This window comes from Monodelphis domestica, chromosome 1, assembly GCF_027887165.1.
Source record: "Monodelphis domestica isolate mMonDom1 chromosome 1, mMonDom1.pri, whole genome shotgun sequence".
In the NCBI taxonomy this organism is placed as follows: domain Eukaryota; kingdom Metazoa; phylum Chordata; class Mammalia; order Didelphimorphia; family Didelphidae; genus Monodelphis; species Monodelphis domestica.
Genome location: NC_077227.1, coordinates 34990473 through 35015924, shown reverse-complemented (window position 1 = coordinate 35015924; position 25452 = coordinate 34990473). Strand labels below are relative to the sequence as shown.

Here is a 25452-nt window from a genome sequence, read left to right as displayed (position 1 = left end):
CAACAGAAATTTTTAAGTACTGAGTATATGCCAGCACTTTGCTAAGAAAGGCTATCCCTGTTCTCAAGGAGCTTACATTCTAAAAAGGGAAAACAAAATATTAAAGAAAACCAGGGTTGGGAATTGTGGAGGGAGGCATGGGAGATGGAAGGGGAAATCCAAAATGCAGCCTAGAAAGGAACGAGGCAAGGATGCCCTTCTTCAATGGAGGAACAATGGAGGAACTGGCACATAGTACGTACTATATAGAGGAAGTGAATTCCAGGGCTGAATTCTACTTTGGCATAGCTCTAATTGTTAGGAAGGATTCCCTTACACCAGGCTAGAATGTACCTGCTTGCAACTCCCATCCATTGCTTCCTAGTTCTGCCAGTCAAGGGACCAATAAGTCGATCAATAAGCATTTCTTGAGCTCTTGACATGTGCCGATCACAAGAGATTCAGTACCACAGATAAACAGTCCTTTCCTTAATGGGGCTTCCATTCTGTCTCCATACACATGCAGAAGTCGATATACAAGAACTATATCACTTAATTGGGTGAGGGAGGCATTAGCAGAACAAGTCCAATCCCCCTTGCACATGCAGACCATCAGATAATGGGAGACCTCTGCCATGTCCCCCTAAAGCCCAGAACTTCAGCAATAAGAAAACCTGAGTGAGTGAAGGCTGATGGCTGGGGGATTCTGGGTTCAGGATGTACCAAGTCTAGAGTAGCTAGAAAAGAAATAGACAAGGATGAAGTTATGAAGCCTTAGGAGGACAATGCACTAGTGAGGGAAATGACTGGCATTTTTAATGAAGATAAGGAAGGTTTGGGCTTTTCAGTTTGCAGAAGGAACATAGACATCCTGGGTGGTGGTGAGCAAAAGAATGGAGATGTTTAGAGCAATTTAGATCTCTTCTTCCATGGAGAAAGCACTAAGAGTCAGGAAGACCTAAATTCAAACCCAGCCTCATCCACTTACTAGTTCTGTGACCCTGGATAAGTCATTTCACCCTTGTTTGCCTTAGTTTCCCCATGTGTAAAAATGGAGCAATTATAGCACCTACCTCTTGGGACTTTGTGAGGATCTGATAATTTAATATTTATAAAAGCATTTAGTATGGTACCTGGCATATAGTAGGTACTATATAAATGCTTATTCTTTTCCCTCTCTTTAGCTGAGTAATGATAATATCCAACATCATTGACAGAATGGCTTAATATCTGATCATAATGGAGAGAATGAAAACAAGATGGCAGCAATTCCAATTTGATAGAACCTGAGTGAATTAGTTTTACTGTTATCCCCATTCTACAGATATGAAAACCAAGTCTTAAAAGGTACAATGGCCACCCTGTGTTTGTACAACTAACAGTAATAATAACTAACACTTATATAATGCTTTAAGGCTTGTAAAGAGCTTTTTATATGTGTTATCTCATTTGATCCTCACAATAACCCTATGAGGTAGGAGCCATTATTATCTTCATTTCACAAATGCAGAAACTGAGGCATAGAGACATTGTTTTATGGGACTTTCCCAGAGTCACATGACTAGTAAGGGTCAGGGGCAGGATTCAAACCCATGTCTCCCGAGTCTACACACAGCCCTGAACAGGGTATAAGTTAACAGGAGTTCGATTGTGGCAAACCCAACAGCCTTCTCAAGCCATTTGGAAAGCCTAAGGTAAACAGTCCAGTGTTCCTGGATTGGTTCTAAGAACTTATTCTAAGTTCTAAGAATTGGTTCTATGACCAATTTGCACTAGTTGCATCTTCTAGGAGCCTTTGAGGAGCCACCAACCTTCCCCTCGAAGAAGCAGGAGCGCAAGATTCAAGCTGCCCTGCCCTTTGGTGTCTTCAGGCCAGATGTGACCAGGGAAGGACAGAGGGTCGAGCTCCCTGAAGGTGCCAGCCTTCACCATTGTGCTTATTAAATGGTTGTCTCTTTTCTTTCAGCTTATGTCCTGCCTGTGAAGGTGGAACTGGAGATGGTCATTCAGCAGTATGAGAAAGCCAAAGTCATCCAAGATGAGCAGCTGGAAAGGCTAACACAGATTTGCCAGGAGCAAGGGGTAAGGCACCCATGGGTTGTTTTGTTTTACTCTGGCTGGGTCTTTGCCCAAGAAGCTTGATTCTAGAAGCCTAGACTATTAGGGGTATAGAAAGAGTCTTAGAACATGGACTGTCAGAAATGAGAGGAATGTCACAGCTAGGAGGGAACTTAGAACATAGAATATGACCCTAGAACACAAAATGTCAAAACTGGAAGGAAACTTACACCTGAAAATGTCATAGCTGGGAGAGATCTTAGAACCTAAAATGTCACAGCTAGGAGGGAACTTAGAACATAGAATATGACCCTAGAACACAAAATGTCAAAACTGGAAGGAAACTTACATCTGAAAATGTCATAGCTGGGAGGGATCTTAGAACCTAGAATGTCACAGCTAGGAGGGAACTTAGAACATAGAATATGACCCTAGAACACAAAATGTCAAAACTGGAAGGAAACTTACACCTGAAAATGTCATAGCTGGGAGGGATCTTAGAACCTAGAATGTCACAGCTAGGAGGGAACTTAGAACATAGAATATGACCCTAGAACACAAAATGTCAAAACTAGGAGGAACCTTAGAACACAGAATGTCATAGCTGGAAAGGACCTTAGAACTTAGAATATGAAAGTCAGGAGGCAACCGAGAGAGGCATAAAAGAGTGGACTTAGAGGTCAGGAAACATTTCATAACTGTGTGACTGGACAAATTGCTTAATAGTCAGTTCTGTCATCTGTGAAGTAAAGATATTGGATTGAAGGACCCCTGTGCTTGCTCCTCTACAAATCTAGGCTCTGTGATCCTTTGATCACAAAGATAATCACTTCTCACATTCTGTCACAGAGAAGTAAATGGGCCAGAGAGGGGGAATGACTTGCCAGAGAATGGCGGAACTGAAGCTCAGCCACCCATTTTGTGACTCCCAGATCAACCTTCTTTATGCCATGCCAGCCTCTTTGTGCAGAGGCCAGTCAAGTTCTCGGAGAGGCTCCCAGTTCCCTTCAACATCTGTCTAAGAGAGATTTAGCATCTCTAAGACAAAGTCTCAATTCACCACTCGACGGTGCCTGAACCCCTAATATTTTCTAGGCATTCAATGGAGAACTCAAAGATGGATCCAAAGTCTAAAAGGGGACCCACGACACAAATGGGTGGGTTGGGCTGGCTGACCCCTGAGGTCCCTTCCTGCTCTGAGTCTCCTTCTATGGTTTTATGAATGGCACAGATGATAAGCCCTGAAGGAGCTCTGAGGAAGCAATGATCTCTGGGAAAGGCAAGATGGGGAAAAGCAGATCCATGAAAGAAATGGGACTTGAGCTGGACCTTGAAATGTACTTTCTCATCTGTCCATGTGTCTCATGTATCTGAGGATGATGGGGCTGCCCTGGTCAAGGAAGGCAGGAAGGGACCCCCTCCCCAAGCCCGCACCCCTGGCGCCTCTTAGATGCATGCACTGACTCTCGTACTCTCTGGGAAAATCAGAAGCATTCCTGGATCAGGAGCAGGAATGACAACTGAAGTTTCTCTGCTACACAGTAATTAATAATGATAATGATGGTGGTGGTGGTGATAGTGATGGCAATGATGACGTATTTGGAGCTTTACAAAGCCTATGACATACATAATATTGTCCACCTCTTCATGGCCCCATTGGGATTTTCTTGGCAAAGATACTGGAGTGGTTGGCCATTTCCTTCTCCAGCTGTTTATAGATGAGGAAACTGAGACCTACAGGGTTAAGTGCCTAGTCCAGGGTCACAAAGCTAGTAAATGTCTGAGGCAGGATTTGAACTCGGGAAGATGAGCATTTCGGACTCCACTGTGATGCCACCTAGCTGCCTTATATGCTATGTCACCTTAGAGAAATCATGTTGCTACCCTTAGCCCAGTATCTTATGCTTAGTAGGTGCTCAATAAGTATTCACTGAATGAATGAATCTCTTAGATATTCAAATCAGGTCTTCCAGTCAGAGAGGGAAAGAACAAGAGAAGGACAAAAGGCTACAGTTACTGCAGAGAAATCCCCTCCTTAGAACAGACCACATCGTTAACATCATTTTAGAACACAAGACTTTTTTTATTTGTCTAAAATAAATGAAGAGAATTTATTTTTAATGGGTGAAAATCCACCTTCTCCCTCCCATTTCCCTACCCACACACAATTAAAAAAAGGAAGAATATGCCTAGATGTGCAAGAACAAACAAAAACAAAAATATTTCCCCCATTGGTTACATCCAAAAGAAGAAAAATCTCCCAATCTGTACCGAGTCCATCCCTTCCCTCTCAGGAAGTAGCTAGCCTGCTTCATGATGAGCTTTGGAATCACGGTTGGCCATTGTATGGATTGGATTGGCCACCATAACTTTCATGGGATTCCCTAGGACTCAGCAGAAAGAATACCAGACTTGGAGATCCCACTTCAAGTCACGGTATAGAAAAAAAAGAGTAGATGAATTTTAGCCACAGAGTCAGAAGAGCCGAGTTCAAATCCTAGCTCTCCTTCTACTTCCTTACATGATACCTTCAGTCCCTTCTTCTCTCTCTCTGAACCTCAGTTTTCTCATCTGTATAAGGGAATGGTCAGACTAAAGAAGATCAGGTTAGACTAGACTTCTGACTCCAGTCTTATGTGCCCTTGAGGACTCATCTCAGCATCAGTGGAGTGGAGGATGTCTCCAAGGTTCTTTGGAGCAGAGCAAAGACCCTGAACTATTCTGCCTCCACTGGCATGACGTCCGAGCACCCGAGGACCAGCACACCCCATGACGGGGGCCCCAGAAGCCCGTGTTTCCAGCTACCAGAGCTCTGGAAGACGGTAGAGGGAGCCCAGAGCTGCTGAAACCGCAGCCCTTGGAAACAGCCAAGGACGATTGTACACAGCATGTCCTAGCAGCAAACAAGGGATCATAAATTCCCCCAGTCTGGAGAGGCCTTGAATTGGAGCCAAGCAGATGTCGGTCTGAGCTACCATTCGAGGTAAACACCCTCATTTGCTGCCATGAACAGCGGAGGAGATGTCACCACGAGCAGCGCATCTTCCCTCCATAAATTAACAGCTTCAGAATTCTGCAGGGAACAGGTTGTCAGCTCGAGTAAAGTCCCATTCGTGGCACAAATAGCTATGAGAAAAGAAGCTCCCAATATGTCTGAAATATCTCCAATCCCAATGCCTCCCTCATGGCCCTTGCTTTTGGCCCTCTTTTCTTTTGATGTGGAGCCCTGGGCTTGACGTTGGGAGACCTGGGTTCGAATTCTCACTCTGCCATTTATGAGCGATATGACCTTGAAAAAAGCCCTTCTCCTCTCTGAGGCTGAGTTTCCTCATGTGCCAATGCCCATCAGATCTCTAAGGGACCACCTAGTCCAAATTATACAAATGGAGAAACTGAGTCTCAATGAGGTGAAGCGACTTATACAAAGTCTTACAGGTAAGTGGACGTCAGAGGTGGGATTCAAACCCAGGTGCAGGGATTCCAGAGATTCTGTACTGTCCCACTAAGGGCCCTTCTGGCTCTGTCAAGCAGCAGTTCTGTGGTCTTTATCTATGTGGGCATATTTCAAGCAGAGGTAAATTGTATAGAATCAACTCAGGAAAAAGCCAATAAAGAGAGACAGGTTTTCCCTAAAGAGTGACATCTGGAAAAGCAATAAATGGGAACAAACCTTCATAATTTAAAAAACACTCAAAGCCACACTCATCTTGGAAGAGACAGAAAAGGAGAAAATTGGCAAGGCTGCTTCTGTGTTATAGTCTGCCTCGATGGAGGAGCCTCAGAAGAAGTGCCCGTGGTAATAATAGGAGGAGGAAGAGTAGTGGGACTAGTAATGACGATAGAGGAAGAGGAAGGAGGAGGAAGAAGGAAAGAGGAGGAGGAAGAAGGAAAAAGGAGGAGGAGGAGGAGGAGGAAGAGGAGGAAGAGGAAATCTGGTGTATGTGTATATAGATTGGACTAAAGTCCCTTCCAGCTCTCAAATTCTGCTATTCTATGATTCTCTGAGAAGAAGGTGGAGGTTTGTCCCATTTTTATCTGAGCCCCATAGAAAAAGACAAGATGAAGATAACAATAATAATTATAAAAGCAGCTCCCTCGAAGGACTACTCATCCCCATTCCATTTGGATCAGGAGACAGAAAATGGGATGCTGGGAAATGCCAGCCAGGGTCATGTAGAGCAGGGGTCCCCTGTGCCCTGAGAGTGGCAGAGTCGAAGAAGCCCAAGTAGGGAACCCTGAAATACTGTTGAATGGGAGGAAGGAGATAAGTACCTCAATCAGCCTGGCACAAAGATGGTGCTTAATGAATGATTCTCCCCTTCACTGCTGCCAGCCCCCAGCAACAAAATCATAGCCCTGGACCAGCTGATAGTAGTAATTTAGTGAAGTCTTCCTTGTGCATAGAAGTGACTCCAGTGTGTCTTGGTGGTGATGCCAGTATAACAGAAGACCAACTCCAGTTGGTCCTACCAAGCCAAGAGTTCAAGTCCAGGTGAAGAAAGGGCATAGGAGATCTGGATCAGCTAAGTACTTAAAGGACTGGCCAACTGGGCAAGAATTTCCTCCAGTAAGGCAACCCCCAAAGGCTGTCTGCCAAGGTGTACCAGAAGGATGATAGCTTCTCCAGGTGGAAATGGAGCCAGTTGGGAAGTTGTCATCCCATCTTCTGTGCCTTCACGCATCAAGTCTCTTTGGCTTTCTAAATCCCTTGTATCCATTATCCTATTTGTTTCTCAAGACCACATGGAAAGTAGGTTAGGGAAAAGATAGTGGCCCCATTTTACAGATGAGAAAACTAAAGTTCTGACTCAAAAATCAAGTGTTCTTTCCATGATACTACCCTGTCTCACACATGAAGAATCTATCACATCTTTTTACACAAAATTAAGAAAAGCTGTGCCCTCTGTCCAAAGATACCCATACCCCTGGCCTGTGAGGAAGAGGATCTGGAAAGGAGGGGAGATACTATTTTTCAAAATTAGATTTTGCATGAAGTGGGAGGCTCTATTGAAAGGTTTCCTCTTTCCTAACCCCATCGGATAATTAATCAACAAGTATCTATTAAATACATATTATGTTCCAAGTACTGGGTCAAGTTCCTGCCCTCAAGGAGCTTATGTTCCCAACAAACATTCATTAAGCACCTATTGCATGCAAAGTAAACTGATGGCAGTTAAAGGAGATAGCCAAGATTTAAATAGGACACTGGAGTCATATTGGGGCAAATAGGGCTTTGTCCCAGGGGGCCAACATCTGGGGGGGGCTCTTCCACCCCAAGACAACCAGTGATTCCTGTGCCTCCCTAGTTTTTGCCATCATGTAACACAAATGCCCTCTTGCTATCATCCTCAGGCTCCTATGACTGTGCTGGTGGTTGTTATTGTACGGTTTTTTTAGTCATGTGACTAAAGACTTGTGACCTCATTTAGGCTTTTCTTGGCAAAGATAATGGAATGGTTTACCATTTCCTTCTCCGGCTTATTTTATGGATGAGAGAACTGAGGCAAACAGGATTAAGTTACTTGCTCAGAGTCACCCAGCTAGTAAGCATCTGTGGACAGATTTGAACTCAGGTCTTCCTGACTCCAGGTCTGGTGCTCTATCCACTGTACCACCCAGCTGGTGCCCACCTGCAAATCTGGGGAATGGAGGGAGAATGAGATCTAAACTTTCTGGCATCAAGGTTGGTCAACGCTTTATGAAATACAGCCAAGCAATAAAGAAGACAACTATGGGGCAGTTAGAGAGGAAAGGGGAGAACCAATAGAATATGATGTCTCTGAGGCCAAGAGAGCAGACACATTGGAAGGAAGGTGCAGCCACCAACTTCAGATCCTGCAGAGCGATCGAGGAGGATGGCTGAAAAAGAGCCTTTGGCTTTGGCAGCTGGGAAGGAAGACCTTCAAGTGTGGAGATCCATCAGGGGAAAGGGTTACAGAGAGTGCAGAGAGGGACAATGCAGAGGAAGAAGGAGAAAGGTTGGGAAACTCCTCTTTAGAGAAGGTGGCCCATTGAGGCAAGAAATGTTAGCGAGATGGGGTCATGGAGAGAAGATTTTAGAATGAGGGAGCCCAGAACATGGCTCGAGGCTGATGGGAAGGAGCCAGAAGAACAGCAGAAATACAGTGTTTCTCTTGGCTGCCATGTTTCATTGTTGGGGAAAGCTCAGTATCAATATGAATGAACATAGGAAAAGTAGTTAAGTCATGGGTTAGTGGGGAGAGGAAGGGCACTAGTGATTGGAAGAAGCAGAAGACAGTGTCCAAGCTGCATCTTAAAGGAAAAGAGGGATTCTCGGAGGTCAAGGGCAGAAGGGAGAGAGTCCCAAGCGTGGAGAGGACCAGAAAAAGGCATGAAGACTAGAGGTGGAGTGTCATGGGGGAAGAACAGAGAACAGCCTGTCTGGGCAGCACAATGTGGGGAGGTGAGGCTGGAGAGGTAGCTCAGGGACCAGGCTATGGAAACTCCAGGAAGTCACTTAGTCAGATCTCAGCTCAAAGCAAGTCATTGTGTCTGCCTTGGACTGAAGTAGGGAGAGGCTCGAGGCAGGACAAAGACTCGGGAGGCTGGTACGGCAATCTGGGTGGGAAGTGATGAAGCTTCAACATCAAGGCTCAGCTCCTATGCCACTTCCTTTGGGGAGCCTTTTCTGATGATGCTCTCACTGGCTTCAAATGATCACGTATGTAGTGTCTGTTTCCATGAATGTCCCCCTGTTGAAGGCAAGCTCCTCCAGGGCAGACTTTTTTGTTTTCTCTACATCCTGAGTGCCTAGCATGGTGCCTAGCCGATAGTAGACACTTAATAAAATACCGGTTGGACGATCATTGTAAGAATAACAAGGGTGAGAGGCAGTGGGGGGATATGTAAAGAGCCCGCACTATTAAGAAAGGTCATGGTCTCCAGCTAGAAGAAACCTCAGAGGCCATCCAGTCCAACCCATTCATTTTACAGATGAAGAAACTGAGGCCCAGGGAGGTTAAGTGAAAGATCTGGGTTTAAGAAGGCTCTTTGACAGGTTGACTATGTGTCTCTGGAGAAGGTATTTAACTCCTCAGTGCCCCAAGCAACTCTCTCAGTCAATAGAGGGTGAGTGCTGGTCAGCACTGGGCAAGGACCTTTCTCCCCAGGAATTTCCTACACTGATGAAATCATAGATCCAGCGGATTAGCCCTAAAAATGCTTACATCGTGCCGGGAACTCAGCAAGCATTTAATAAAATGCTTTCTAGTTGATTGACTATAAGGTTTACAGCATCTTTGATGGATGTCACCTCCTTTGGGGGGCTCACTACAATGCCAGTGCCCGGGGAAGGAAGGATGTGGGGTCTTCCTGGTAATGCTAGAATGGCTAGAAAGAGATTGGTTGGGACATGTTTGAAGGGGTGACCCAATCAGTGTTTATTGAGAACTATGACAGGGAACTGTTTCTGCTTTTCTTTGTATTCCCAGAACTTAGCTCAGTGCCTGGCACATAGTAGGCACTTTTAAATAAAGGCTTATTGATTGACTGACTGTAAGAACTTGGGATAGGATCTTTGGAGGATTCAAAGATGTAGAGGATGTATTCCCTGCATGCAGCATTTAGCTAGAAAAACAAGGCACATGTGTACCCCCCCCCCCAGGAGATGGCTAACCATACTAGGACATATAAAAGGGACAAATGAATATTACAGAGAAGTATTAAAGATGTTCAGAGAAGGTTGACAGGAATGTGGTCTGGAGTGGATTTGGAGGACTTCCTGTAGGAGGTGGCATTTGAGTTGAGCCTTGAAGGATGAGCAGGATACAGGTGGGTAGAGAAGAGCAAGGAAAGGGCAAAAGGGACACAGGGTCAGGAAGGAAGAAGATGTGGTCAGGGAAGAGCATTATAGTGAGGATTTGGAGGTTCTGGAGAGGGCCTTTCAGTAAGTAGTAGAAGAAGGAGGGCAGAAATGAAGGATTTAGGTGACTCAGTGAATAGAGTCAGGCCTGGAGACAGGTGGTCCTGGGTTCAAATCTAGTCTCAGACATTTCCTAACTGTATGACCCTGGGCAAGTCACTTAACCCCAGTTACCCAGCCTTTCTGGGCTCCTCTGCCTTGGAACCATACATAGAATTGATTCTAAAACAGAAGGTCATGGGTTAAAAAGGTGTAGGATATTCTTTAGATTGTTTGAGGCAACATGGGATAGTGGACAGAGCAACTGTGACTTCATGTTGGATTTTCTTGGCAAAGATTCTAGCACAGTTTGCCATTTCCTTCTCCAGCTCATTTTACAGATGGGGAAACTGAGGCAACCAAGGTTAAGTGACTCACCCAGGTCACACAACTGGTAAGGCCAAATTTGAACTCAAATCTTCCTGATCCTGGGTCTGGTGCCCTGTCCACCGCACCACCTAGCAGCTGCCTTTTAAGGTCAAAAACTTGGGTTCGAATTTGAGTGCTGCAACAGACTGCACAGCTCTGGGAGAGTGATTTAATCTCTGTGACTTACAGTTACCTCCATTATACAATGGAGACAGTCATTCCCACTCCACAAGGCTGGCTCGGAGACTCGGCAGAGACCACGTACATGACGTGCTTTGTAAACTTTCCATCTCTCTCTGAGGACAGGGAGGGCAGATGGGAGCAATCAATGAGCAGTTGGACAAGGCTGGGAAGCAGCCCCATCCCATACGTACCAGCCCCCTCCCAGCTGTGCCTCTGGCCAGAAAGAGCCGGACGACAGCCGCCGAGCTGGCTGCCCAGATCGATTTAGCCTTGGGAGATGGAACACGACATCATGGTCCAGAGAGAAGCTGATCTGGAACCTCGGGGTCCCTCTCTGCCTCTGTGGGCTTGGTTTGCTCATCTATAAACCAAACACTGGACCAGATGGTCTCTGCCAGGGCCAACACCGTACACCAGCAGCAAGCGCCGGAGCTGTGCCGCACAGCCCAAATGGACCCGTCCACTGGTCCAGTGACTGGGGTGGCTGACGATGGACGCACTACACTAAGCCCATAAGGCAACGAATCCCAGAGGCACTGGAAGGCTCCTAGGATACATCGTGGGCAATTAATTCAGGATTCACTGGAATAGAGGCAGAATTAGTGGTAAGAACAGCTTTGAAGGTAAAAACATAGACTCTCCCCCAAGTGCCTAGCTCGTGCCAAGGCCTGGAGGATCTTGTGCCCCACAGTTTTCACGAAACAGAACCAGAGATTCCAATGACAATATGAGCCAACATTTGATTAAGCAGCCAAGAACACTAACACAATGTCAGCATCCCAGATGAGAGCCGTGATAATCCCATCATCCTCCGCCTTTAGAGAATATTTGGAACAAGGGAAGGGAGACATACAGGGACAGAGGATCTGGGTTCAAACCCCACCTCTGAAGTTTTTCATTCTCTACATGACAAACAAGTTATGGAAATTCCCTCCCTTCCCCCTTCTGTAAATTAAGGGGATCCGACTAAATGGTCTTCAAGAGCCCCTAGAGCTTGAGCTCCAAGACCCTGAGAATAGTGATGAGAGCTGTGTAGATCATCCTGGATTCCAGATTGGGGGACAATATCAGTCAGTTTGGCACCCTTCCAGATAGGGAGGGAGCTTGAACCAGACCATTGGAAAGCCTGGGAAGGAGAAGCGGTGGCAGCCCCAAGGTAGGCAGACGCTCAGCTTGCTAGTGGTTCCTTTGGTCCATTTGTCAGGAAAATAAGTCATCATCGAGCAAGAGCAAGTCTGTCTTTCAGCTTCTTCCCCACAGCCACAAAGAAGTGAGTCGGTTCAAGCTGCTGGGCTTCCCAACGGCCCCTGGAATTCCATTGGAATCTGGTCTCCATCTGTTGATTGGTGGTTCATCAAAATTCCATCTCTTGCTTTTTCTTGCAAATCCATCTTGTGTTGCAATCTCTTCCTTGCAGCTTGCTAGGTATTCCTTTGGTCCATTTGTCAGGAGGGAATCCCAGGGCCGGCGCTGGTGGAGATTGGAAAAATAGCCTTGGGAAGGACAGAAAGGCAGGAGGATGTGATGAGGGCTTGGAACTTTGTGGCTGGTGTGGGTGGAGGAGAGAGGTGAGGGAGGCAGAGGAGTGAGTTGTTAGGACAAGAGACCAGGCTAGGGTGGTGATGGTACCCATACACAGTGGAGCTGTAACCAGGACGGGACAGCCAGAGCTTTGTCCTAGGGAGCTGCCCTGGTGGGAGGGCAGTGCTCTCTCTCCTTGGTGATCGACAGACTGCTCTCTGGGTCTTGTGGCCCCTCTGTGGACTCACACCATCCAGCCTCTGGTGTCCCAGCTCCATGGCCCCTCTTCCCTTTCCTGAGTGCTCCTGCCCTCCCCTCTCCTGCCCTTAGACAGTCCTTTCTGCCTACTGCTCTCTACAACCCACAGCCACCGTTCTCCCCTGAGCCAAAGCTTCTGCCCCTGGTAAAAGGATTTCTTATTCCAGCCTTGCAGTAAATCGAGGCAGAAGACCGACGGCGATGGCGGCTGCTCATCAGATTTTGCCTCCTTAAGGCAGAGAGCGATAGGGCTGGAAGGCTCTGGGTGGCTGGAGGAAAGGGCTGCCTGCAGCATCACTGGAAGCCAAGAGCCCCCCATGTCCGGGCTCGTCCTGGCTCAGGTTGGCTTGGCTCTGCCTCCCGAGGTCCTCTCTGAATCTGAGGCTGGAGCATTCAGTCCTTTGACTGTCCCGGCTAATGCGATTTGGGTCCAGCCGATAAATTAGCCTGAAGACTTCAGAGTCCCGCGCTTAGCCGTTGGCCTCAGCCGTGGTCCTAATTCCCCACCCAGCATCTCTCCCTCTGGACAAACCGGGAACGAGGTACCCGCTCTCTGCTCCCCAAGTCTTAGATGATGAAGAGCTCCGTGAGGCTGGGCTGATTTCTGGCTCTGTTCAGCCCAGTGGTGAGCTCAATGCCTGGCACACAGTAGGCGATTCATTAATGCTCCATGGACCAGACTCCATCAAGACTGGTGGGCTGAGCCCTAGATGTCAAGTAGGGAAGAATTCTGAGTCTCTCCGCTTAGACCCTCTTCCCTTCCTACCCCTGACAGCCAGGACAGATGGGAGGACAAAGCCCAAACTGGGTCACAGTAACAACCGCTCGTGTTTTTAGGTCATCTTTCTGTTTACAAAGTGCTTTATGCACACAACCTCATTGGACTCTCACAATAAGCTCTGAGGTAAGAAACTTACAGGTAACATTATCCAGTTTTCAGATGGGGAAACTGAGGACCACAGTAGTGACATTATTCCCCAAAGGCACACAACGAATATCAGAGCTGGGATGCAAGTCTAATGTAATCATGGGTCACATTTATGACACATGTTGATGTTTGCAAAGTCTTTCTACACAGCCATCCCAGACAAGGGTTATTATACCCATTTTATAGATGGGGAAACTGTGGCTCCAGAGGTAATGATGATCTTCCCATGAACACATTGGTTGGTGAGAATTGCCTTCAAACACAGTCATATCCTGGATGAGGATTATCATGCTTACTTAACAGATGGAAAAACTGAGGTTCAGGGAGGTGACAATGATCTGCCCATGGATACTCAGCTAGTGAGTGTCAGAGCTGAGCTTTAAGCACAGCCAAATCCTGAACAAGGATTATTATACCCATTTTACAGTTGGGGATACAGGCTCAGGAGGGTTACAATGCCCTGCCCAGGGACATCCAGCTGGTATCAAGCCCAGGTCTCCTGGCTGCAACCTTGTACCAGGCTGTGCCTCATCTTATAACCGAAGCCAGATGATATCACTTGTGTCAGTCCTAGGGCAGACTGCTTTCTCCTTCCACACTCAAACTGAATGAAGAGCTGCTCCCTGACCTCCCTGTGCCTGCCTCTCTGCATCCACAAACTGACCTCCAACTCTTTTATTTGCTGGGGTGGGGAGACACAAGGGCCAAAACAAAAGAGGGTCTGCCTTCAAGCAGCTTACATCCTTCTAGAGCAATATAGCCACTCTTCAAGGAAATTTTTAAAAATCCCCTGGGCAAGTCACTTCACCATTGTCTGACTCAATTTCCTCATCTGTAAAATGGGGATCATTATAGCACCCACCTCCCAGGTTGTCATAAAAGCAAAATGAGACCATATTTATAAAGCACTTTACAAACCTTAAAGTAGTCAATAAATGCTAGTGGTTGTTACTATAATTATTAGAAAGCTCTCTTGAGGGAGAGAGAAATCGTTCATTCCTGGTACCGACAGCTGGGGGAGTAGGCAGAATGGGGCTCCTGATGGATGTCCCAGGACTCAAATTCACTCCCTTCTCATCTCCGCCCATGGAAATCTTTCAAAGTCCTCCTTGGGTACCATTTTGTCCTGGAAGCTTTATTGGTTCTTCCTCCCTACACTCCAGTGGAAAGAGATCTCCCCCTCCTTGATTGTCCTAGGGTGCTTTTGGCAAATCTCCCCACTGAATTCAAGTATGCTTCACCAATATTTGTTAATATTGTGTTTGGAACAGGGATCTGGTGCACATAAGCTAGCTAAGATGGCGCCTTCATTTGGTAGGCCAACTAGACAGCTCCGTTCATGATATCTTTGATCTGGGGTTAGGAGAAACCTCAAGAACCATCCGTCCAAACTCCTCATTTTATAGAGGAAGAAAAGGAAACCCAGGAACATGAAGTCCCACCAGTGGTAATCATCAGAGGTGGGATTTGAACTCAGTTCCTCTCACTCCAGATCAGTGTTCTTTCCACTCTCTAAAGACTACTTCAGAAGCCACCAATCCAACCCTTTCATTTTACTTTATACTTATGGATGAGAATGGTCCATCTCCCATTCCCTTGGCCTCGTAAAGGTTGAGGACTTTTAGGTGCCATCTTTCTGCTTCTTGGTCCTCCTAACCAGCTTAGGTCCTTGCACATAGTAGGTGCTTAACAGATATTGGTGAAATGAACTGGAATTCATCAGCCTGATTATTAGAATGCTCAACTAGGGGAAGTCAAGTTTTTTAACTTGGGGAGTGATTTGTAAAACAGCCGATAGCTTTAATGACATGCCTCTTTAGCTGATAAAATTAGCTATCAGAGGAATAACTTATGCTATCCTTTTGCAATAATTTAAATTTATATCCAACTCCCAGTCATCTTGCTAGTGCATGGAAAGTGGCCAAGGTCGGCCTCCGCTTCACCCTGCTTGTAAATCATTAGTTTGCAACTAGCCCTTGATTTTTTTATTGTTCCCAACAATGGCGAACGTAATGGAAATAAACATTGGATGGCGTCCCAGCGGCAGATGAATTTTCGGGCTGGATCGACTGTGTAGACGGCCCTAAGAGGATGGAGCAGAAATGACGGCTCCTCCATTAGATGCGATGAAGCATCTCGCCAAAGTGTCCATCGATCCATCCAAGGCCACGTCAATTACACTCCCGGCCGGCCCATTAAGGAGAAGTGCTCAGTGCATTTATCTCCTCCTCCTCCTCCTCCCGAGGCTCCTCAGATACACGGAGTCCAGCTCGCGCCAGGACGGATGGCACCTCTATTCACTCTGGTAATGCACGAGGGGGCCTCCCTGTGGATCCATAGTGGTCCCTGTCATTCTGTCTGTTTATAAATAATTGGCTAATGGATTGCATTAAGTGGGGCTACGGCTGCACGTTCATTCTTCCCGAGCCTCTTGTTTGGGGGTGGTTTCTTTGCTGTTTTCCAATAGCCCAGTTTGCCAACACCAGATACTTTGGGATCCCTTTCCAGAGTGGCCACAGGTTTTGCTCCTCACCAGCAAAACTGGGTGAATCCTTTTTGCTCTCCCAATCAGGCATATGTTCATTCTCAAATAATAATAACTAACATTTCTGGAGGGCTTATAATAGGCCAGACATGATACTAAGTGCTTTACAAATAGCCGCAGAACCCTGGGAGGTGGGGGCTATTATCATCCCCATCTTACAGATGAGGAAACTGAGGCAAACAGAGGCAAAGAGACTTGCTCAGGGTCACACAAGTAGCATCAACAATGCAGATCAGAAAGTATTCTTTAACTTCTTTGGCCCTGGAGAGTTGCCAGAGATGTCTTTGAGGGTTTAAGTAATTCCCCCAGGTACACACAGCCAGAGATGGTATTTGCACCCAGGTCATCCAAACTCAAAGGATCGCTATTAATATCACTTTGTCTTGTGTAGTGATGTGTGGTTACAAGTTCCTTCCATAGCCATTAGCCCATTTGATCCTTATAACCCACCCAAGAGCCAGATATACCCATTTTACAGAAGAAAAAACTAAGGTATAAACTGAGGCTTAAAGATGTGACATGACACTGCTAGATAAGAACTCCAACCCAGATTTCCTGACTCCCAGTTCAGTTATTTTCTCTTCTGCCCAACACAATCTATTCCAGTTGGTCTGGGGAAGTCAGTCAGTCAACATGCATTTATGAAACACCTACTTTTCACCAGACATTCAGCACAATTACATGGAGTGAAGGAACACTTGAGGAATCTCATACATCATCTTCTCTGCAGCATCCCTCTCACTATAATCCATGTCCTATTGGGATCTCCAGTGAAAGGCAGTGTGGCTTAGTAGATAGAGCATTAAACTGACTGTCAGGAAAGATTTGGGTTCAAATCTCCCATCAGATCCTAGCTCTGTATCCCTGGGTCAGTGCCCCTAACCTTTACTGAACCTGTTTCCCTATTTATAAAATGTAGATGTTCGTGACAGCACCTACCTGCCAGGGTAGATGGGAGCTCAGATGGGATAACAACTGTAAAGCTTTACAAACTAAAAAGGGCTTTATGCATGGGAGCTCTTGCTGTTGTTCTAGCTGAAAATAAGACAGGACTCAAGGACCAGCTGAGCCACAGGACAGAAAGAGTAGGAGGAAATGACTGTGTGTCCAACTGCATCATGGAATAGTATGGCTGGAAAGGAAAGGAAGGGTCAGATGGGAGAAGGGATATGCCCACAGTTTTTAATGATCAGCTAATGAGGAAAAAAAGGGAGAGAGAATAAGAGGAGAGAAAGATATTGAGAAAAGAGAGAGGAGAGAGAAGAAAGAAAGAAAGAAAGAAAGAAAGAAAGAAAGAAAGAAAGAAAGAAAGAAAGAAAGAAAGAAAGAAAGAAAGAAAGAAAGAAAGAAAGAAAGAAAGAAAGAAAGAAAGGAAGGAAGGAAGGAAGGAAGGAAGGAAGGAAGGAAGGAAGGAAGGAAGGAAGGAAGGAAGGAAGGAAGGAAGGAAGGAAAGAAGGAAGGAAGGAAGAAAGAAGATAGACAAAAAAGGAGAAGAGAGAGAAGAAAAAGAAAGACAGAAAGACAGATGAAGAGACAGACAGAGAGGAGAAGAAAGAAAGAGAAAGATGAGAAGAGAGATAGGAGAGAAGAGAAAGGAGAAATGCAGAGATAGAGACAGAGAGGAGGAGGAGAGACAGACAAAGAGAGAGAGGAGGGAGGGGGGGTGGAAAAGAGAACATTTGTTAAGCTATGTGCCAGGCACTAGAGAGATATTAATACACACATGCAGACATGTACACACATGTGTTGATGTGTATGTATGTGTACATGTATGTTGCATGTGTTTGTGAAAGCAAAATGGCCCCTGCCCTCAAGGAGCATACATTCTTCTGGAGGAAGCCAACACCAAAAGGACAGATGGAAACAGCAAGAGTGTCATGCATGGTGAAGAGCACAGGAAGTGGCTTGGAGACCCAGTTCTGGGCAAGATAAGGCAAAGGCTCACCGAGCTGGGGAGGGGGTGGATATGGGCAGAGAGTCTCCTGATTCTGAACAGAGTTCTTTCCGGTCTGCCTGGCAATGTCCTTGGCTCTATCCCAGGCATCCCAGAGCGCACAAGACAAGAGCATCATAATGGTGTTGACTTCAGGGCTTCGAGACTTCGTGATTTCATCCCACTTGGGCTGATTCTCCATTCCTGAGATCTGAGAAGTGGATCTGGAAGGCCCCTCCAAGGCTTCATATTGCGCCATCTTGTTTGCCTGTGGACCGTGGCCGCTCATGATTGGAATGCCCCCAACCCTGCACCTCCATCCTCATGTCTAAAGAACAACACTGTACGTTAGCCCAGCTCCCTTTGGAAAGCATCTCCCACTGGCTGTCCTCCTGAAGCCCCAGGGGAGGAAAAGGTTGCATTCACAATGTGTGGGCATGGGGCAGAATGCCAGCCTGGAGTCAGAAGATCCTGGGTTCAAATCTTCCATTTTCAAAAACATCCCTTACCCACTGTGCTCAAGGCCCTGGGAGAGTCCTGGATGCACAATGGTGACACACATCCCAGCCTCTGCTGCAAGGAGCCTTCCCTCGTGGATGACCAAGCCTGAAGAGTAGGAGGTCAGAGGACAGAGAGCTGGCAGGAATCGCTAGGGGTCACCCAGCCGAGGTTCACACTTGCTCCGGGTCCTACAAAGAACAGCGTCAAGATTCAAACTCAGGTCCTCTGATGTCCAAATCTCTCACCACAGCCCTGACTCCTGCTTCCCAGCTGCCTTGCTGAAACTTGGAGGCATTGTGACCCTGAGGTCCGCAGCCCTCTGAGAGATCCAGGGATAGACTTCAGGGGGAACCTGGATGGGGAAAATAGGTGCTTGTTTCCATTTCATTGGTTTCTCTGGGAATCCTGCGTGTTTTACTGGATGCATTTAAAGACCTTCAGAGAAGGGGTCCATTGGCTTCCCCAAGTGGTGGCACACAAAAAAGCAAAGAGCCCCAGGACTATAGTCTAAGCAATCCACTGAGCCCCCCAGCTGCCCCTCAGTCTTCCTTCTGATGTTCTATGTTCCTCCTCCTATTTGCCATTAAGATAAATTCAGGGTCCTTCACATGTTGTTCTGGCTGAAAATAAGACAGGACTCGAGGACCAACTGAGCCACAGGACAGAAAGAGTAGAAGGGAATGACTGTGCGTCCAACTGCGTCATGGAATAGTGTGACTGGAAAGGAAAGGAACATCACATGAAGATGCACAGTTGGACCCAGAGCCAAGGAGCGCCTCCACACCTGTTTACCGAAGGCTCTCTCTGGAGCCCGTCCCGAGTGCCCTTTCTCTGAGAATAATGCTGAGTGTCAGAAAACATGAAGGGCTTGTGCCAGGCAAAAAACCATCCCCTGTGCTCAAGGAGCTCCCCGTCTAATTGGGGCGATGACATGGAAACATCTACAAACAAACAAGATCAGGACAAGATCAACTGGGGCTGGAGGGAAGACACTAAGATTTAGGAGGGCTGGGAAAGGCTCCTCGGTGGTCCAGGCAACTCTGGAAGGCTTGAGATGGGCGAGAGGAGCTTCGGCATAGACAGAGGGGGTTTCCTTACTGGGTATTCTACACTGGAGAAATCCTAGGTCCAGACCAAACGAATCATCCTGTAATCATGATAATGATACCTGCAGAACTTAGCTCACTGGGTCACTGGAAGTCTCTAATGAGATAAAATCATGAACGTTAGAGGAATAGAGAGACTAGATCTGTGATTTCATTGCCGTGGGGAATTCCTGCGTGCCAATGGAGATCGGCCCCCTCTCTGCCATCCAGAAGCTTAAAGAATTGTCTAGAGCACAGGGAGTTCCCCTAATATCCAGGCTTGGTCAGAGGCAGGACTTGGGGCACCCAGGGGCCCCTGGCTTGGAGGCCAGCCCTCTAGTCTCTGCCTTTAAAGCACAATATACATTTTGGTTATTCTTCTGATCCTGGAACCCAAAGCTCAGCCATAAACATGGAAGGCGTTTGAGTATTTGTGCTAAGGTAGTGTGTGTGTGTGTGTGTGTGTGTGTGTGTGTGTGTGTGTGTGTGCTCAGGTCTTGTGAGCTGATGGCCACTCGCCCCTCTCATTAGACCATGGCTGCTTAGATTATTTACTTCTTATAAATAACAAATGGCACTGAATGCCCAGGAAAGCCATTAGCTTGGGTTGGAATGAGAACCTTCCCCCAACACACACACACACACACACACACACACACACACACACACACACACACACACACACACACTTCTGTGGTGCCAGAGATGGCAGAGCTGGCTGGCAGTGCCCACGTGAAGTCTTGGTCCAGCGGGGTCTGTGGTTTTGTCTGTGAAGAAGCAGGAGCCCATCACTCCCTCTGAGCTGGGCTAGAGGTGATGGGGCTCCACTGGGGCAGAATTCTTATGCATGCGAATGATGGTTCTACAGGCATCTCTCCTGGTTCCCACTGAAAGACAAGAGCAAAATGCCCAAGATGGGCTGAGTCACCAGCGTGTGTCTGGGTGTCTGGGTGAGGGGGAGAACGCTGGGCTCTGTCACCAGTGGAGCTGTGGAGATGGGCCATCCTCTTATTTCTCAAGAGTCCACCCGTTGGCCTTCTTCTGTTCTCTCTCTGTTTGGTCTCAAAGCCCCAACTATCACTCCAAAGAGAAGTGCTCATCCGTGTCCACCCCTGACTTATTCTTGGATCCCTCGAGTGGCCTCTCCTCCTGCCCATTTAGCCACAAGTGGCCCCACCTTCAGGAAAGCTGTAGTCAGAGCATTATTGGTGCTCTCAGAGGAAGAAGGCTTTGTCTGCTTGGTTCCAAAGGACTGATCAAGGGGCAATGCATAGAAGTGGAAGAGATTAAACTTTTGGCTCAATGTAAGGAAAGAATTCTCAACAGTGAGAGCTGTCCAAAGGTGGAATGAGCTGGTTTAGAAAGTAGTGAGTTGGGGCAAGCTAGCTGGCTCAGCAAATAGAAAACCAGGACTAGAGACAAAAGGTCTTGGGTTCCAATCTGACCTCAGACACTTCCTAGCTATGTGACCTTAAACAAGTCACTTAACCCCAATTTCCTTTACCTTGCAGTTCTTCTGCCTTGAGACTGATACTCAGTATTAATACAAGGACAGAACGTAAAGATTAAAAAAAAACAGAAGGTAGTGAGTTGATTTTTACTGAAGGTATTCAAGCAAAAACTAGATGGATGTGTGTCTAGCAACCCTTTATAGAAGGAATGATCGTTCTGGCCTGGGTTGGACTGGATGGTTCCTTTCAGTGCTGAGATTTTGTGACTGGTCCAAATGCCTCCTTTTATGGAGCCAGTGCCTTGCCAAAGTAGAACGTTCATCTGTCCAGAGGAGTGTCAACTCCTTAAGAGCTGGGGCTGTTTGGCTTTCTCTGTTCCTAGCACCTGGCACATAGTAGGTGCTCAATACATGCTTGTTGAATTGAGTTCAGTGCCCTGTTTGGTTTTGTATTTCATCCATGACCCAGAGGAAGGCACGACTGACAGACTCATCCATCTTTGAATGGCACAATGCTGGGAGGCTCAGTCAGGATCCAAAAGCTCCCCCAGAGGACAGCTCACCAGGCAGAATCGGAGATGAAATCGAATAGGTATAAATGTAAAGTTTGGCACTTGGGTGCCCAAAATGTACATCTGGGAGGAGAGGTGGGGACTAGGTCGTAATTTCTGGTCTTTTTCACCTGAATCACCTGACTATGTACAGTGGGCTTCCTGCATGCTCCTAATTATGCAGACTCCGAGTCCTGGGGCATCTCCTTAAGCCCTCTTTTCTTGTCCAGAAACTACCAGAGGTTCAATTTTGCCAACCAATTTCCTGTTCCTTCCAGGGCTTGGCCATCACAACTCCCTAAATGCTGCTGTTGGTCCAGGGAAATTGATCAACACATGATGTGAGGGCCATAACTTCTCCATTTGCCAATGCCCCTTTTTCTCATCTATAAAATGGGCATAATACTTGCTCTTCCTCCCCCTTGGCAAATGCCAAACTGTCCTATATTTCACTTGATTTTTGAACCCTGTTCTCATTCATTCATTCATTCAATGATTCTTCCCTACTATATAACAAGCACACCCAAGAACTGAATCTTGCCATCAGGACAAACCAACCACCCACATCAGGAGACCACACAGGTGGTTCTCTTTTAGTCCAGGGTGATGTTTAGTCATTGTGGGTGGTAGGGCAGGAAGGTTGCATCTTCCCATACAGTTATCTGCCTTCCCTAGAGAGTCTCTACCTTCATACCTGGAAGCCTTAGTGGATTACATAGTGGACTGAGTCAGCAGAAGGACATTTAAGCCAAAAATTAATGTGACTTTAGGATGCATTAATGGAAGCATCAAGGCCATAATGAAGGAAGGGATTGGCTTATCGTCCACTCCCTGAGTCATATTCTGTTGGAATGTTGTGTTCATTTATGAAGACCACATTTTATGAATGAATGAATGAATGAATGAAAAACCATTCATGAAGCACTTACTACATGTCAAGCCCTAGGCTAAGGCTGGAGGATACAAATAGAAACACAAGAGTCCCTGCTCTCAAGGAGCTCACCTTTGAATGGAAGAGCATTGGCAAGTTAGAAAGACAATCAAGAGGACAACTAGGTGGCTTAGGGGATTGGGAGCCAGGCCTGGAGATGGGAAGCCCTGGGTTCAAATCTCACCACAGGCACTTCTTAGCTATGTGACCCTGAGTAAGTCACTTGGCCTCCATTGCTTATCCCTTACCCTTCTTCTTCCTTGGAATTAATACATGTTATTGGTTCTAAGACAGAAGATACAGGTTTGTGTTTTTTTAAGAGTTCTGGAATTGGAATTAGAGGGTATGAGGTCAAATCACAGCTAAGATACTGTGGGATGCTAGGAAAGTCTCATCACCTCTCTGGGCTTCTGTTTACTCTTTTGTAAAATAAAGCTAGCTTTAAATCTGACCAAACAGGGAAGAAGCTATTGTTGCCTAGAATCTTTGAAGGGTTGTCTTGTAGAACAAAGTTAAGCTTGTTCTACTTGGCCTCCCAAGAACAGACCTAGATCAAAATGATAGAGAATAATTTCTTTTTTGAAAGAAAAAAAAATAGAAATAAAAGAAATAGAAAAAATAGAAAGAAAAAGAAATAATTTTCTTTTTTGACTCTATCTATTCAGCTCCTCACACAGAGCCTGGCACACAGTTGGTAGTTAATAAATGCTTACTGACTGATCAAGAGTCCACCTTTAAACAATGAGAGCTGAGAGCTATTCCAAAGTACAAGGTGGTATCTCCGGATAGTGAGTTCCTTGTCACTGGAGATCTTGGGCAGAGGTTGGCTGAGAAAACACTTGCTGTAAATCTTCTTCAGAGGATTCCTCCTCAGTTACTCGTTGGGCCAAAGGGTCTGGGATTTCACAGCTCCCATTTGTGAAAGGGACACTCTCTGGCTGAGTTTAGAGGTCAGAAACCACATCAAATGAGGGGAGAGGACTGGGGGAAGACACCAAAATGTAATGTGACCTTAGGCTGCATTCATGGAAGCATCAGAGCCATAATGAAGAAAGGGATTGGCTTGTTGTCCATTCCCTGGGTTATGTTCTGTTGGAATGTTGTATTGGTTTATGAGTACCACATTTTATGAGTTAGTGAATGAATGAATGAATGAATGAATGAATGAATGAATGAATGAATGAATCCACATCAAATGAGGGAAGAGGATTGAGGAAAGACACCAAGAAATATCTAGGCTGGAGAAGAGAGCATTTGGGAGGGAAAGAAGGAGGAAGGGTGGGATAGCTGTCTTCAAGTAGCCATCATTGGGTAAGAAATTGTCAGGGGAAGGATGTTCAGACCAAGGTTGGGGTGAACAGGCTCGAGTTTAGGCTAAGGGTTAGGACCCGAACTAGGGCTAAGATGGGGGTTGGGGGCGGCATTGTGAGCCCCGGGTCAGGGCGCAGTCTAAGGCTGGAGTTCGGGGTCCTTTCCTCTTCAGAGGGAGGAACGACCCTGAGGCACAGTTTACATTCTGGCTTAAGCTCAGGCTGAAGCTGGAAGGAGGGTCCAATTCGAAGCCAGAGTTACAAGCCGTTTGTACTCAGGGGCAGCTCTTGTCGGGGTCTGGGTTGAGGGCTCAGCCCGCTGCTGAGGTTAAAGCTCGCTCTGGAGATGGAATAAAGAATTCATTGGAGTTCAAAGGCAAGGCTCGAAGGCTGCGGATCAGTCCTGCGTCATTCTCCCAGCTGGAGAAGAGAGCAAAGCCGCGGAGCCGTGCAGGGCTCCTGTTTGCTCTGTCCAAGGTCCCACCACGCTAACTGGTCGCCATCCGCATCCCAACGCTGCTTCATTTCTTCTCTCAGCGAGGAGAGAGCGAGCCCTGAAGGCTGAAGCCCGGGAGGCACCTGGCCACACACACCATCTCCCCTTGGGGACGTGGGGGAGGAGGACCATAAGACGGGCAGAATTTACTTTTCGGAGCATGAGGGAAAGATATTTCATGCCTGGACAGTTTTCCCAGCCGGCTGGCAATGGGACGAGGCTGGACCAAAATGAGCATCTGTCTACGCTTTGACCACTAGGTGGCACTGAAGGTACTTCTGCTTGGAACTCCCTCCGTCAGCTCTGTGGCCAGCATTCCCCTGGGTCCTGGGCATCCTTGGGAGCTCCGACCTCCCCTGGATAAGCCCGGGGCGCCTACTTTTTCCTCTATGTCTAGATATCACCTCGTCCTGAGATATGATCAGAAAAAGCTTCTACTCATCCCTGAAAACCCAGTGGCACATGGGGCTGCTCAAAGGGGGAAGGGGAGGGGTAAAGCATTTATTAAGCACCTACTATGTGCCAACGCTGCACTAAGCACTTTGCAAATATTGCCTCATTTGATCCTCACAAACACCACAAGAAACAGGGTTATTACCCGCTTTTTTTACAGTTAAGGAAACTGAGGTCGGCAGAGGCAACATGACTCACCCAGGGTCACACAGCTAGGAAGTGTCTGAGACTGAATTTGAACTCAGGAATTCTTGACCCTCCCAGAGCATCCTTTTTCCAGAGGGCTAGGATGTTCCAGAGGGCTGAACCCTACGACAGACATAAGACATAAGGCTGGGTTTTAGCGAACAGAGTTTGGGGGGTCTGGATCTCCCCAAAGACCATCCAGTGTAGAAAAGAGAACCCATTGAAGTGTCATCCTGGGCTTGCCCTAGGACCCCTGGGTCCTTCTTCTGCTTGGTCAGTTCTCCTGATCTTCTACTGTGTTTACCTCTTGCTAAGAGAATTGTAATCAAATCACCACTGTCATTGCGTCTTCCAAAAAAAACAAAAATGGTGGTTGACTTCCAGTTGTTCCATTTGCTCCCCTACAGACTTCCCAGACCCAAGCTCCCTTCCTTGGCCACTACTCTGTAAACATACATGCCTGCAGGCATCCATCCAAGTATTCAGGCAAATTTATAATAGCGACATTATCTCTAAAACATGCATTATGTACACACACATATAAATTATATTATCTCATTTGATCCTTACAAGTTAGGTACTATTATCAGTCCCATTTTACAAATAATGAGGCAAATAGAGGTTAAGTGACTTGCCAAGGGTCACACAACTAATGAGTGTCTATGGTCAAATTTGAACTCAGGTCTTCCATATGTTCAGAATTAATACAAGGTACACGATATACCCAACATTTACAGAATAAATACAAGGAAACTTGTCAAAGGAGGACCCTTGCAGAAATCAGTAACCCCATG

At 46.6% G+C, this 25452-nt stretch overlaps 1 protein-coding gene across 2 annotated transcripts in view; it reads left to right on the top strand.

The window, feature by feature from the left end:
• Positions 1–25452, top strand: part of TMEM266 (transmembrane protein 266) — a 146343-nt gene that overhangs the window by 99320 nt on the left and 21571 nt on the right. For both annotated transcript variants that reach the window (XM_056796939.1, XM_056796932.1), the window contains exon 8: positions 1946–2061. In XM_056796939.1, coding sequence (XP_056652917.1) covers positions 1946–2061 — 116 coding nt within the window. The remainder of the gene's footprint in view (positions 1–1945; positions 2062–25452) is intronic.